Source organism: Rhinatrema bivittatum, chromosome 11 (genome assembly GCF_901001135.1).
Source record: "Rhinatrema bivittatum chromosome 11, aRhiBiv1.1, whole genome shotgun sequence".
In the NCBI taxonomy this organism is placed as follows: Eukaryota; Metazoa; Chordata; class Amphibia; order Gymnophiona; family Rhinatrematidae; genus Rhinatrema; species Rhinatrema bivittatum.
Window position 1 is genome coordinate 48,289,592 of NC_042625.1, and position 15,429 is coordinate 48,305,020.

The 15,429-nt window shown below is 44.6% G+C and overlaps 1 protein-coding gene across 2 annotated transcripts in view; it reads right to left on the reverse strand.

Moving 5' to 3' along the window:
- The window catches only part of SEPTIN5 (septin 5), a 34,716-nt gene that overhangs the window by 13,748 nt on the left and 5,539 nt on the right, over positions 1-15,429 (reverse strand). For both annotated transcript variants that reach the window (XM_029619864.1, XM_029619866.1), the window contains exon 3: positions 5,397-5,477. In XM_029619864.1, coding sequence (XP_029475724.1) covers positions 5,397-5,477 — 81 coding nt within the window. The remainder of the gene's footprint in view (positions 1-5,396; positions 5,478-15,429) is intronic.

Below are 15,429 nucleotides of genomic sequence, written 5' to 3' on the forward strand. Positions count from 1 at the left end.
ACATCGGCCACTAAAAGGGAGCTTCGGTGTACAGGAATATATTGAGGACATATTGCAAATGCACCTTAATAGGGCATCTTCACACTTCACAAAACGTCACAAGTGTGCACCTGCTAAGATATGACCCCGAAGTGCAAGCTTGCAGCACACACAGTGCGTTTTTGTTTTTTTATTTTAAGGGATGCAGATTCTATGTTGCATGCATGGATTTCTGCAAGACATGGTATTCTGATCAGATGCAGGAACTTCTCCAGAACTGCCAAGAATCCCTCAGCACTCAGAAGAAGCAAACTTGTGATAAACATGGGGTGAGCTAAGGGCAACCCTACTGCATGTCCATTGCTGCCCCAGACATTCCTCTAAACAGTTTTCAGAGGCTGGTAAACCCAGAGCCAGTGTAGGATGATCACCCGGCCCCCAGCTCAGTTTTCATCAAATCCTGGGCCTCTCTCCACTGGGTGCGTAGTGAAGGTGAGAGCAGCTGATTGGTGGCCAGGAACACAACAAGAGAGAGTGAAGGCAGAAGGCACCACCCAGAGGATCCTATTTAATATGAATGCTCCAGAATACATTTCCTAAGCTCTTTCTAGAGGTTTTATTTCTCCTTCCTTTTGGAGTTTGACTATTTTTATTGAGGTCTTAGAATCGGACTGATACAGTACAGGATATTGGAGTTCACAAGCGTATATCCGTGCAATTCAAGTGCTACCTGAGAAGAGACTATAGCAAGCAATAGAGGATTTTAGAAGGAAACCGGCATCCAAGAAAACTAAGACTCCATAACAGCTGCAACTATCTTTCCAGGCAAATGGGTAGGAGGGATGAAGTCCCCCATACACATTCATAAACCGGGCATGTTTCCCTTTTCCATCATGAATACCTCCCAAACTCTCCGAAGCCAGTCAGTCAGGGAGGAGGCTTCAGGATTTTTCCTTGGGTCAGTAAGCACACAGTGACATGCAGTTTTACTTTCTAAAGAAAGCCCCAGCACCCCAGGGGAAGGGGAAGTCAGTGCTCTCCTAAAAAATGAACATAACATAAGAAAATGCCATGCTGGGTCAGACCAAGGGTCCATCAAGCCCAGCATCCTGTCTCCAACAGTGGCCAAATCCAAGCTTCAAGTATCTTGGCAAGTACCCAAAAACTAAATATATCCCATGCTACTGATGCTAGTAATAGCAGCAGCTATTTTCTAAGTCAACTTGATTAATAGCAGTTAACGGACTTCTCCTCCAAGAGCTTATCCAAACCTTTTTTAAACCCAGCTACACTAACTGCACTAAACCACATCCTCTGGCAACAAATTCCAGAGCTTAATTGTGCGTTGAGTGAAAAAGAATTTTATCCGATTAGATTTAAATGTGCCACATGCTAACTTCATGGAGTGCCCCCCTAGCCCTTTTATTATCCGAAAGAGTAAATAACCGATTCATATACACCTGTTCTAGACATCTCATGATTTTAAAGACCTCTATCATATCCCTCCTCAGCCGTCTCTTCTCCAAGCTGAACAGCCCTAACCTCTCTAGCATTTCCTCATAGGGGAGCTGTTCCATCCCCTTTATCATTTTGGTCGCCCTTCTCTGTACCTTCTCCATTGCAACTATATATTTTTTGAGATGCAGCGACCAGAATTGTACACAGTACTCAAGGTGTGATCTCACCATGGAGCAATACAGAGGCATTATGACATTTTACGTTTTATTCACCATTCCCTTCCTAATAATTCCTAACATTCTGTTTGCTTTTTTGACTGCCGCAGCACACTGAGCAGACAATTTCAATGTGTTATCCACTATGATACCTAGATCTTTTTCCTGGGTGGTAGCTCCTAATAAGAAACCTAAGATTGTGTAACTACAGCATAGATTATTTTTCCCTATATGCATCACCTTGCACTTGTCCACATTAAATTTCATCTGCCATTTGGATACTCAATATTCCAGGCTCTCAAGGTTCTCCTGCAATTTATCACAATCCACTTGAGATTTAACTACTCTGAATAATTTTGTATTGTCTGCAAATTTGATTACCTCACTCATCATATTCCTTTCCAGATCATTTATAAATATATTGAAAAGTACTGGTCCAAGTACAGATCTCTGAGGCACTCCACTCTCTACCCTTTTCCACTGAGAAATTTGACCTTTTAATCCTGCTCTCTGTTTCCTGTCTTTTAACCAGTTTGTAATTCACAAAAGGACACTGCCTCCTTTCCTATTACTTTTTAGTTTTCTTAGAAGCCTCTCATGAAGGACTTTGTCAAACGCCTTCTGAAAATCCAAATACACTACATCTACTGGTTCACCTTTATCCACATGTTTATTAACGCCTTAAAAAAAATAAAGCAGATTTGTGAGGCAAGACTTGCCTTGGGTAAATCCATGCTGACTGAATTCCATGAAACCATGTCTTTCTATATGCTCTGTGATTTTGATCTTTAGAATAGTTTCCACTATTTTTCCCGGCACTGAAGTCAGGCTCACTGGTCTATAGTTTCCTGGATCATCCCGGAGCCCTTTTTAAATATTGGGGTTACATCGGCCACGCTCCAGTCTTCAGGTACAATGGATGATTTTAATGATAGGTTAAAAATTTTAACTAATAGATCTGAAATTTCATTTTTTAGTTCCTTTAGAACCCTGGGGTGCATACCATCTGGTCCAGGTGATTTGCTACTCTTTAGTCTGACAATCTGGCCTACTACATCTTCCAGGTTCACAGTGATTTGTTCAGTCCATCCGACTCATCACCCTTGAAAACCATCTCTGGAACTGGTATCTCCCCAACATCCTCATTAGAAAACACAGAAGCAAAGAATTAATTTAGTCTTTCTGCAATGGCCTTATATTCCCTAAGAGCTTCTTTAATCCCTTGGTCATCTAATGGTCCAACCAACTCCGTCACAGGTTTCTTGCTTCGGATATATTTTTTAAAGTTTTTATTATGACTTTTTGCCTCTATGGCCAACTTTATTTCAAATTCTTTCTTAGCCTGACTTATCATGTTTTACACTTAACTTGACAATGCTTATGTTTTATCCTATTTCTTCAGATGGATCCCTCTTCCAATTTTTGAAGGATGTTTTTTCTGGCTAAAATAGCCTCTTTCACCTCACCTTTTAACCATGATGGTAATCATTTTGCCTTCCACCCTTCTTAATGTGTGGAATACATATGGACTGCGCCTCTAGGATTGTATTTTTAAACAATGTCCACACCTGTTGTATACTTTTAACCTTTGCAGCTGCATCTTTCAGTTTTTTTTCTATTTTCCTCATTTTATCAAAGTTTCCCTTTTGAAAATTTAGTGTTAGAGCTATAGATTTACATATTGTCCCCTTTTCAGTCATTAATTCAAATTTGATCATGTTATGATCACTATTGCCAAATGGCCCCACCACCATTACCTCTCTCACCAAATCCTATGTTCCCCTAAGAATTAAATCTAAAATAGCTCCCTCTCTCATTGGTTCCAGTACCAATTGCTCCATGAAGCGAGCAGTCATTTATTCTATCCAGGAATTTTATGTCTTTAGCATGTCCTGATGTTACATTTACCCAGTCAATATTGGGATAATTGAAATCTCCCATTATTACTGCACTGCCAAATTGGTTAGCTTTCCTGATTTCTCTTAGCATTTCATCATCTGTCTGATCATTTTGGCCAGGTGGATAGTAGTATACTCCTATCACTATTCTCTTACCCAACACACATGGGATTTCTATCCATATAGATTCTACTGAGCATTTAGTCTCTTGTATGATCTTTATCCTGATGGACTCTATACCCTCCCGGACATAAAGTGCCACACCCCCGCCAAGTTGATCCTCCCTATCATTGTGATATAATTTGTATCCTGATATAGTACTATAGTAGTGATATAGGTTATCCTCCTTCTACTGGGTCTCTGAGATGCCAATTATGTCAATCTCATCATCCACTGCTATACATTCTAACTCTCCCATCTTACTTCTTAGACTTCTGGCAGTGGCATACAGACATTTCAAAGTGTATTTTTTGTTTGTATTAACAACCTGCTTTTCAGTTGATATGCATAATTTGGAATTCTTTAGCTCAGGTGATTCTTTACTTATAGGCACATGGACTACTTTTGTTTTTATTGGAACCTCTCTGTTGGGATGCCCTAACTCTCCTATTTCATTGGTATCCTTCAAAGATACATTCCTCCAAACCATGCGCTGCTGAGAGACTATTGGCTTGCCCCCTTCTTCTAGTTTAAAAGCTGCTCTATCTTCCCGAATGGCTTGATTATAAATCCAGCCCCTGATCCCCATTCCCTGCGGCACTCTGCTGACATAGGTAGCATTTAACCTCTCAGCAGATATTTTATCCACCGGAGAGTCCCTGATACCCACACCCCAACATTTCTGTACACATGAAACATTGCCTGGTTCTCCTCAGGGCATCTGAAATGTGACAGTGAAGATCATTTCCCCAGTGTTGCCTCTGGAGTTTCTACAGCTTAGAAATGAGACCCTTCCTAGCGCTGCAAACATTTTAATTTCTTCTCTAACAAGAAAACTGCAGATTTGGAGGTGAGCTACAAGTATCTCCATGGCAGCTGACACTGATTTGAAAGGGTATTAAAATCAAGTATCCCATTATTGGAATGGAACTGACCAATATAGGTAAACCCCCATTGTCCACATTTTTTGAACACTTTTGAGGAAATTCCAGGTGTAAAGACTAAATTCTAACTTAATGGCACAAGTCGTGAGAAGTTTTTATGCTTAAATAGTCTTCCATCAGTCACATCCCATATTGCAAGGAGGAAGTTGATATTTGGACTGGGCCCTGTTCTATACAATCTCAATTTTTTTTAGGAATCCAAGAAATACATTTGAAAGAATATTCTTCAACAAAATCTTGTTCAGCTTTAATCCAGCACTTCTCCCCATTCATATTCTAGCACCGTATACAGCTTGGCACTCTGATGTCCCTGTTATTTCCAGGAGACTGAGAATTCGTTTTACAGAAGAAAACTTTTCAGAGTAGTCCTGAATCAGGTAACAGATTCTAAGTAAGATATTAATACTGTGGCCAGCAACTCTCCAACAATTCAGGAGATATTATGTTAACCCCACCCTTGCCTGCACCTTTCCTCTCTCCCACGACATCCCAGATACTTTGTTTTTGTAGGTTAGCAAAGTTAAACCATCCTTATATGAAACTAATGGAAATTGCTTAGGATCCGGAAGATCTCAGTACATTCACATACTGTCTGATCCTGTAATCTCTTCAGCTATCTCCCTTTGGGATTTTGGGAGCTGTGTGTGCAGACCTGCCATACACAGTCTCCAGCACTGAGAGAATGAGGAGTGGGGTGGGTCAGGAAGTGCAGAGCCAGAAGAGGAGGAGGAGGAAGTTCTTACCGTGGCAGAGGGTAAGGAGGTGGGCTGACCCTCTGAGGGTCCCAACGAGAAGCTGTTACGTACACTGTCGTATCCCACCATCTGCAAGAGAGAGAGAGAGGGAGGCAAGTCAATGGTGCAGGAGGCACCAACTCTGGCAGCTGGGAGGGCAATACAAATGTGGGCATCAGGGATAGCCAGCAGCAGGTGGGGCGAGGGGTCAAGGGAATATCTTCAGGTCCTGAGGAACACTCAGCTCCTGCTTCAAAGTGTCTCATAATGCTTAGAATTTGCTTTGAAGCAGCAGCTGCTTGGGACTCCATGCCCCAGGTCCAGGGCCTGCCCTGTAAGCCTGCTCTTTTACCAGAGAAACACAGTCCAGGCATCCCCAGACAGCTCCACCCTCAAGGATTGGATTCATTCTCCAATTCAATATCCATGAAATGGGTTTTCTCCCTGTCTGGGCTCAGTTGTCCATCCTCGGACTGAGCCGACCTGCCTGCCTGCCTCAAGAGTTCCACCTGAGGCCGTCCTGGCGAAAGAACACTGCCGCGTTGCCTGCACATAGCACGGACTTGGGGAGTGGCCTTTCCCTGCCCATGATGTCATCTACAAAGCGCGACCATGGCACTAGAGTCAACGAAGAGTGACATCCATCCTCGGACTGAGCCGACCTGCCTTTACATACCCAATAGAACATTAAGATCAGCAAACAAAGGCCCCCTACAAATCCCATTGATTAAAGGCGCTCACCTGAGTGAAGTCAGGGAGAGATCGACCTCCACTGCGGGTCCCAAACTCTGGAACACCATGCCAGTCGAGTTAAGACTTGAACCAGATATTAAGATCTTTAAAAAGGCTTTAAAAACATGGCTTTTCGGCATCGCTTTTGCACAGACAGAGACAGGTTAACAAGATAACATCATATTAACCTTGATACTCAGCATCGTGTTCCCACAGATAGGAAAAGACAGCAGGGCAAAATTATAATGGTTAGGTCTATTTAATATTGTATTTAGAGTATGATTTAATGTAGTTTGTTTTTGCTTGATTATTGGTTATTATATACCTGTATTTTTAAACTATTGTGAACTGCCAAGATTGTTTTACTAGATTGACGATATACAAATAAAATAATAATAATAATTACTTCATACATTAATACTCCTAACCAAATCCTCTTTCTACCACATGACCTGGTGCTTCAGCTACATTCAACCCCTGTCAGATGCTCTTAAAGGAGTCTCCCTGCCCGAGGGAACTGATGCCACCTTTTATGTGTTCATCCAGGCAAGGGGCTCTGGAAGCCACTGTACAGCTTGTGCAATGCCACTGAGAGAAGCGTTCGTACTGGTAGAGCATTCACATCTACACACCTCACATTCTCTATTTCTCTCTCTCTCTCACACACACACACACACACTCCCTCTCTCTCTCTCACATACACACACTCCCTCTCTCTCTCTCACACACACACGTACACACACACTCCCTCTCTCACATACACATACTCCCTCTCTCTCTCACACACACACACACTCCCTCTCTCTCTCTCTCACATACACACACTCCCTCTCTCTCTCTCACACACACACACTCCCTCTCTCTCTCTCACATACACACACTCCCCCTCTCTCTCTCTCTCACACACACACACACTCCCTCTCTCTCACCCACACACACAATCTCTCTTTCTCTCTCTCACACACACACCTACCTTATATATAAAATAGGAGTTGTTGCTCAGCAAAGCTCAAACTGGTGAAAATAAGGGGATCAGGCATAGGCTGGCCCTGAACAATTCTTTTCAATAGTTTTATTAGCGACATTGCCAAAGGACTTGAGGGAAAAATAATGCCTAGTTTTCAAATAATATAAAATTCGGTAACAGGGCAAATACACTGAGAGGAGTGGAAAAAAAAGTGGCTTGAGAAACCTGGACGCATGGTCTGGGATTTGCAAGCTGTGTAAAATATGATCTGAGGTGCAAAAGCCAATTAGCAGGACAAGAACCGGCAACTACTGCACATGAAAGAGATCCAGGAGCAATCATCTGAGATCACCTGATGGGAGTGCTCAGGTGTTTGAGGACAGCGTGCATCTTATGCTCACCTCTGGAGGCCACACCTTCATGGAAGCAGTTCATAAAAGGGCTATTAAATGATGCAGAACCTGCAACACAAACCCACCCAGAGAGGGGCTGAAGACACTCAAAATGTACTCTCAGGGAAGCATTCAGATAGCTGGCAGAGCTTTGCCAGACTACAAAAAAAAAAGTTATTTTCTATAGAAAAGGGAAGTCTAAGAAAGGACAGTTCAGAGGAAATCTGAGAAAATACTTCCTAACTGAGGGGGTGGTGTTTGCCCCAAATCACTGACCAGAAGTGCAGGGAACCAGAATTCAAGCCTGCTTATCATACATAGGAAGGATGGTGGGAAAGGCAGGCAAGTGGGAGAGGTAGAGGGAAATAAAACAGGGGAGAGGTGTGGTCCTAATGGCCCTCTACCCTGAATAGTACAGAGCCAAAATGGGATGCAGATAAAGCCAGCTAGGACTGAGTAATGGTAGATACGGCATGGAGGGCAGCAGAGCTTTGGCAGGTGCTCAGGAACAACTGAGGAAGCTAACAGGAAAAAGGATAAGGAGTGACCTCCTCCAGGTCAAGCATTTCTGACTGACAGCCTGGAGATCCTTAGGGGATGATGTGAAGGGCAAGGAAGGGTGATGTGCTGGCTACTTCCTGCACCTCAGACTGGTTAATTGGGCAGACTGGGTTGATGAAATGATCATTGTTTTATCAATAGTTTCTATATTACTGTATTATATACACACCCACACACACCTCACACTCTATCACACACATTCTCTCCCTGTCTCATTCACACACACCTCACGCTCTCTGTCTCACACACATACACATCTCACATTGTGAAAGTGCTGCTCTCTATCCTGAGCTGCTTAAGTTTGTTTCTCATCATGGGAGGGAGCTGATCACAAGCTTGGCTCACAAGTGGGCCGATACAGTACAGTGCACTCCAACGGAGCGCAATGTTAACCTGCCATTGGACGCGCAGTTTCCCTTACCCCTTATTCAGTAAGGGGCGGAAAACGCGCGTCCAACCCGCGGCACCAAATAGCGCCCTCAACATGCAAATGCATGTTCATGACCCTATTAGGTATGCGCGCGGGATACAAAAAGTAAAATGTGCAGCCAAGCCGCACATTTTACTTTCAGAAATTAGCGCCTACCCAAAGGTAGGCGCTAATTTCTTCGGGCACCAGGAAAGTGCACAGAAAAGCAGTTTTTACTCCATGCACCAGGTCCAGGGCCTGCCCTGTAAGCCTGCTCTTTTACCAGAGAAACACAGTCCGACTTATCATGGTGATATTAAGTCAGAGGTCCCGAAGGGTAAAAAAAGTAAAAAAAAAAATTTTGAAGTCGGTCAGTGGATGGCGGGGCGAAAACCGGATGCTCAATTTTGCCGGTGTCCGGTTTCCGAGCCCGTGGCTGTCAGCGGGCTCGAGAACCGACGCCAACAAAATTGAGCATCGGCTGTCAAACCCGCTGACAGCCGCCGCTCCGGGCCAAAAGGCCCGTTTCTACCGCCGGACCTAATTTAAATACTGAATCGCACGCGCCGGGAGAGCGGGCAAACACCCGCTCTCCCGCGGACTTTACTGAATCGGCCCGAAGGACACTTGTCTCTGACTCTCTCTCTCTCTCTCTCTCACACACACACACACTCTCTCTTTCTCTCTCTCTCTCTGTCACACACACACACCTCACAGGCCCTCATATATATAAACACACACAAACACTCTGCGTGTGAGAGACCCAAGTTCCATGCCAGGGCATCTTTTCTCATTCTTATTTATACCAGTCTGCCCTGGAATGGGCACTAAGCAGCACAGATTCCTTACACTGTCCTTTTGCTTTTCAAAGTATCAAACCCAAGGCTTCCAGAGAACTTCAGAGGAGGGGAGGAGAGGAAATGGTGAGATCACTGCAGAGCCTAAACTAGCAATTATGGTCCCAAGCTGTTTTTAGGGAACAGTGGAGATCCCTTGCTGACATCACATGGCAGGGAATATTGTGATTGCTCAGCACCTTGGCTGTTCCAGCTGTGGTGTTGTGTACTGCAGGGCTGCCGGACCCGGGATACTCCCTAACATGTCATAAATCCTCTGAAAAAAAAAATCCAGACCCACACAAGTCCCTTCTGCAGTAAAGTGGGGCTGGTAAAGCATTTTACTTTGCTTATTAGAAAATATTCAGCAGCCTGAATATTCTTCTCTTATCCCTGCCCCAGCTTGATGCCTCCTGTGTGACTTGGATTGGTCACTGTTGGAAACAGGATACTGAGCTTGATGGATCCTTGGTTTGACCCAGTATGGCAAGTCTCTTTTTCATAGCCATAAACCCTCAGGCTGTGTTGTGCCCCAGCCTTGAGAGCTGCTCATCCTCTTTCTGCAGGACTGAGTTTTAAAGTGTGTCCTTGTGAGCCAAGCTTGTGATCAGCCCCCTCCCATGCTGAGAAACAAACTTAAGCAGCTCAGGATAGAGAGCAGCACTTTCACAATGTCATCAGCAGGAGGCGCTCTCTCCTTTAGGCTGATGGATAGAGCTGCAGCTTCTACTTCCAGCTGGGCTGTTTCTGCACAGATGCAGGAGAATTACAACATAGGGATTCAGGAGTGAGGGTGTTAGTCCCTGTCTGCTGTCCTGAGGGTCAGTGCTGTCAAATGAAGTCCATGTCACTACATAATTTGGTTCTAGTCTTGATTTCCTGACTCTCATCCAAGACATTCTGGGATTTGTCACTCAAGAGCTGCCTCAGCCATGTAAAGTCTGTCAAGTGTTCACTACAAGTGTGTAAGATCAGATTGCTATCTAGTAAGCTCACAAGAAGAAGCTCATTTTCAAAGGAGTTGCACGTGTAAATTTAGCATATTATTGTAGCAATTTTTAAAAGCTATTTATGTGCGTAAAGTGCAGAGAGCTATGCTGGATATGTGTGAAGTGATAACCTTCCTCCCCTGCCGTTGAAGCATAGAGCAATGTTTGAAATCCTTCACAGTTCTGGTCTTCACCACTTCCTCCGGAAGGGCGTTCCAGGTATCCACCACGCTTTTCCGTTGCAAAATAATCAGCAGAACCAGGGGTCACGATTTAAAACTCCAGGGAGGAAGACTCAGAACCAATGTCAGGAAGTATTTCTTCATGGAGAGGGTGGTGGATACCTGGAACGCCCTTCCAAGGGAAGTGGTGAAGACCAAAACTGTGAAGGATTTCAAAGGGGCATGGGATAAACACTGTGGATCCATAAAGTCTAGAGGATGTGAATGAAGAGAAGAGGTATGGGGGTGGCTTGAGGGAATGATGGCTGTTACCTGGAGATGAATATCCTTAATCAATAATGCGACTCCAACATTGCTCTATGCTTCAACGGCAAGAGGAAATGTGGAAAAAAGGATTTGAAACCACATAAAAGCAGGGGAGTAGCTTGCTTGTTATGGCAGTTACTACCCCAAACCAAAAATACCTGATACTTCACTTTCAACGCAAATCCAGCATAATTCTCTGCTTCAACGGCAGGGAAGGAAGTTTGACACTTCACACATATCCAGCATAGCTCTCTGCTTCAACGGCAGGGGAGGAAGTTTGACACTTCACGCATATCCAGCATAGCCCTCTGCTTCAACGGTAGGGGAGCAAGACTGATACTTCACTTTCAATGCATAGCCAGCATGGCTCTCTGCTTCAACCGCAGGGGGGGAATGAAGAAAGAGGATCTATACTCAGGCAACAATCAACAAGGACTGAATTACATAGTCTGAATAAACAAATAAGCATGGGTGTAGCTTGATTATTGTGGTGGTTAATACCCCTAACTAAATTAAGCTATTTCACTTAGATGCAGTTCCAACACTGCTCTCTACATTAATGGCGGGGGTGGAAGGGAAATAGAATAAAAAAAGGTTACTAAGAGCCAAGAGGAACAGATAAGTATGTGAGAGAAAAAAAACCCAAAGTGCGAAAGCTTGCTGGGCAGACTGGATGGGATGTTTGGTCTTCTTCTGCCATCATTTCTATGTTTCTATGTAATATCCTATGGACAATTCAATGGCATACACTGTAGCAATTTTCAAAAGCCCACTGGTAAAGTGCATTTACAGTGTAAAACCCAATTTTAAGCATGTAAATATATTTTTTAATCAGGCCCAATAAGTGTGCAAGTTCACAATAGGCGTGTAAAGTCGGCATTAAAGTGAGCCTGCAGTTCATGGGCAAGATCTGACTCAGCATGCGAGCTGCTTCTTCCCATGTGCTGTGCAAAGGGGCAGATGCAGCCGTGTGATTTACACCTCCAGAGCTGTTACTCCAGGCAGGAAACTGAAAACATTTTGGTGTGTTCCTTATCTGTCTACATTTCTATTTCTCACACTAACAAATACTGCAGAGAACATCCAAAATGGGTCTCACAAAAATGCTTGAGCAGATTAGCTGGGATTTAAAGGGCTAGAGCAGTACTAGTATCCTGCACAGCCTGTCTACCGAGGACACCTCTATTTTAGAAAGCTATGCAGTGCTCCTGGGGACCTTACTGCATGTCACCTTACCTCCCTGCGGAGGACGTTTTGCTGTTATAGGACAAACCTTGCTGTCCTCGGTGGACATGAAGAAGAGGAGGCTCAAGGGGATCTCCTGGCTCAGATCAAGGAGCTGCACCGTGGTTTAGTACTTGCAAGTTCAAACCCAGTGATCCCAGCTGAAGAAAAGAGCCAGGGCAGTGGGGTGAACTGGGGTCGGGTGTGGTACTTCATCTCTCATAAAATATACAGACACCGGGTGTGGACTGCTGCAGGATTTGATTGCGCAGGATGTACAAGCGAGTTCTCAACTGTCCTGAAAAGATCAGGCCTCTTCTGAGCCCAGCAGAAAGAGTAAAGTGTACCAGGCACCAGCACTGATATCACCGAGGCCTGGCACTCTGTGAACGCCGGGAGCAGCTGCTGAGGGCCAGCCTGCAGAGGGGAACAGCGAGGCCTTTCACATGCAGTAGTAAGGGGCTGCTAGAAATAATGCAGCCACCCAGAAGCAGCAAGAGAGGCCCTTCTATTCCTACCAGCCTGAAAGTGCCGCCCAGCCTCAGAGACAAAGGAGGAGAGAGCCGCTTCTGGCCCCTGTCCAGGGGGTCTTGCTGGGCTAAACAAACTAATATTTGTGATGTAGTGAGTGCCGTCCTGACACTGGTCTACTGATGAGAACACTGGGGACTAGAACATCTGTCATCCGCGGCCTGCAATCAGCTACAGAGCTCCATTCATCCCCGTCTCACCAGGGCAGAGATGTGAAGACATGCAGAAACCATTTAACAGGGGGAAAGAATTTGCAAAATTATGGAAAGAGAAGTATGTCCCAAAACCCATGTGATAAATCAGGAAAAATCACCCTTCCTACCCTCGCTGGTGAGGATGACTGAGGACAAAATAGGTGGAAACCAGCTAAAGCTAGAGAGCTGACCTACTAGCACAGCCTGAGCACTGCTCCCTATAGCTAGTGACAGAAGGCCAAAGTTTCAAGTTCAATTATTGACAGCCCAGGGAAAAACACAACTGCAGTACTTGGGAGAGCTCAGCTTGGTGGCAGCATTAGTCATCTTTTATTTTATAGTTTCTTTTGTACCTGAGGCAATGGGGGGTAAAGTGACTTGCCCATGGTCACAAGGAGTGACAGCAGGACTTGAACCCTGGTCTCCTGGTTCATAGTCCACTGCTCTAACCACTAGGCTATTTCTCCCCCCTCTTTTAATGGTCTATGGTTATGATTATGAATATCTCACTGGAAACCACCCAGAAAAGTTAAATAAATAAATAAATAAATAGATAGATAGATAGATAGATAGATAGATAGATAGATAGATAGATAGATAGATAGTGAGTGGAGGAGCCATGAGACTTCACTACTAAGAATGTAAGAAGTGCCCTGCTAGGTCAGACTAAAGGTCATTCAAGCCCAGCTTTGTGTCTCTGACAGTGGCCAATCCAGGTCACAAGTCCTGCGGGAACCCAAAGAGCAGTACGCGTTCCTTGTTGCTGACTCCCAGAGATAAGCAGTGGCTTTCCCAAATCTACCTTGCTAATAACATGTTAGGGACTCTTCTTGTAGGAACTTGTTCAACTCTCCTTTAATGGCCACTATGCTAGTTGCCTTGACCACATCCTCTGGCAACAGATTCCACAGTTTGATTGTGCCTTGACTAAAAAGTACTTTCTACGACAGGGGAGAGCTCAGCTCAGGGGCAATAAATATGGGTCCTGAGCCACCCAGCCCCAGTGAAAGTTATGGATTGGCCCCACAGATGAATTAATGTGAATATGCCATCACTGTGACTGCTGCCTTCAAAAGGTTGGCGGGAGGCAAGAGGGAGGGTGGAGTTAAAGAGAGGCAGTCAATAGCTGTATATCAGGAGTTCCTGGGTTCTGAGTGCTCCTCCCTATCTTGTCCTTCTGGCTCTCTCACTCACTTTTCTGTAAAGACACAACAAGCTCCTTAATATGCTGTTTTCCACTATGTAAAACGTGAGTGTGAGTGTGAGTGTGCTAACAAGCAATCTCTGAACTTTTCAGAATCCAGGCTGGGATGGACCTTCCTTTCTTTTACGTTTCGCTGTAGAACCTCTTCCGAGCACTTTCCAACACAAAGGGCCTCTTCCATCCATTTGGCCTTCCAGAAGCATGGTGGCCTCTCCCGTTGTGCACAGATCAGATCCAAACTTGGGGGAGGGAGGGAGGTAGAGCATGGTCCTGCTGAGACCCGCGTCATTTTCAACAGGGTAACAATGGAAAGTGCTAGAAACCCCAGGGTTCCCTTCCTTCTTTCCTCTGTCTAACTTATAAATACAACACACTTGCAGTGAGACGCTTACCCTCCAGTTGAAGCAGATTAAGAAGAAAGCTAACAAGTTACTTTGCTCATCGAGTAACTAGTAACTGTCTACATTTTGTAACAGGATCTGGTAACTGTGCCTAATTTTCTTTTACAAAATAAATGTTACACTTCTACATCTCTTTCTGTTATCCGATGCTTGCTCTCCATCGTCTACTGTGCTCCGTCCCCGAGTCCTGCATTTGAGAGAGTTTCTGTCATTTTCAGCCCTTGTTTTTTTGCTGCAGTCGCTGGTATTTTCAGCCTCGAGGCTCTGAGTTTGATGAATATGCAGCATTTTTGGCTCTTTCAAAGATAAAATGTGGTGACAGGCTGATCCAGGCAGTGTGTGTAAGATGGCACTTGGAGCACTTCTATGGATACAGCTCAATCAGCTGAAAAGTACCAAGGCCATTCCCCAGGACTGGATCCCTGGCAGGGGAACTGAAGGTTTAACAGGTGGCAGCTCACTCCCACTCGGAACCAGTCCAGATCTATATCCATTACATGGAGGGACTTGCAGATCCAATGCCTGTAAGGAAGGCAGGGTAGGAAGCCGAAGAGATGCAATGGGATGGGATGGGATGAGTTCTGCCTTCTTATGATGATCTGAGGCCATCAGCTAATCTGCTTAAAGAATTAAAAACATAACAACTCAAAGGTTACACATTCACCTCAGCACTGCTGCTCCTTGTATATTTTTGAAATCCCTGCTTCCAGCACAGAATATGGAGTTGTTATCTAATATGTAATCCAGATTTTAGAATGAAGACAGAAGTGGAGCAGCATCTCCTAAATCCAGATCTCTGCAATTCTCAAACTCCCATCCTTCTGAAAGCACTCTATGGAGAACAAATCCTGTAATTTTACTACAAGTCCCTGCATGCAGTGGGGCAAAGCTAGGATTGACCTGAAACCACTGGGGAAAGCTTCTGTCACTCAGACAGGGTGTGTGCTGTGAAGGATCTCTTGCATACAGTCAGACCAGTCTGGCTGTTCTTTATAGCATCTAATAAAAGCCACCTGTGTCAGAAAAGATTTGCTTTCTTGGAGCCTGTGTTTGGGTGTTGGAGTTGGCAGGGATGAGGTGAGCAACATGAGGAAAACCACAGCAAAAAGCAGGG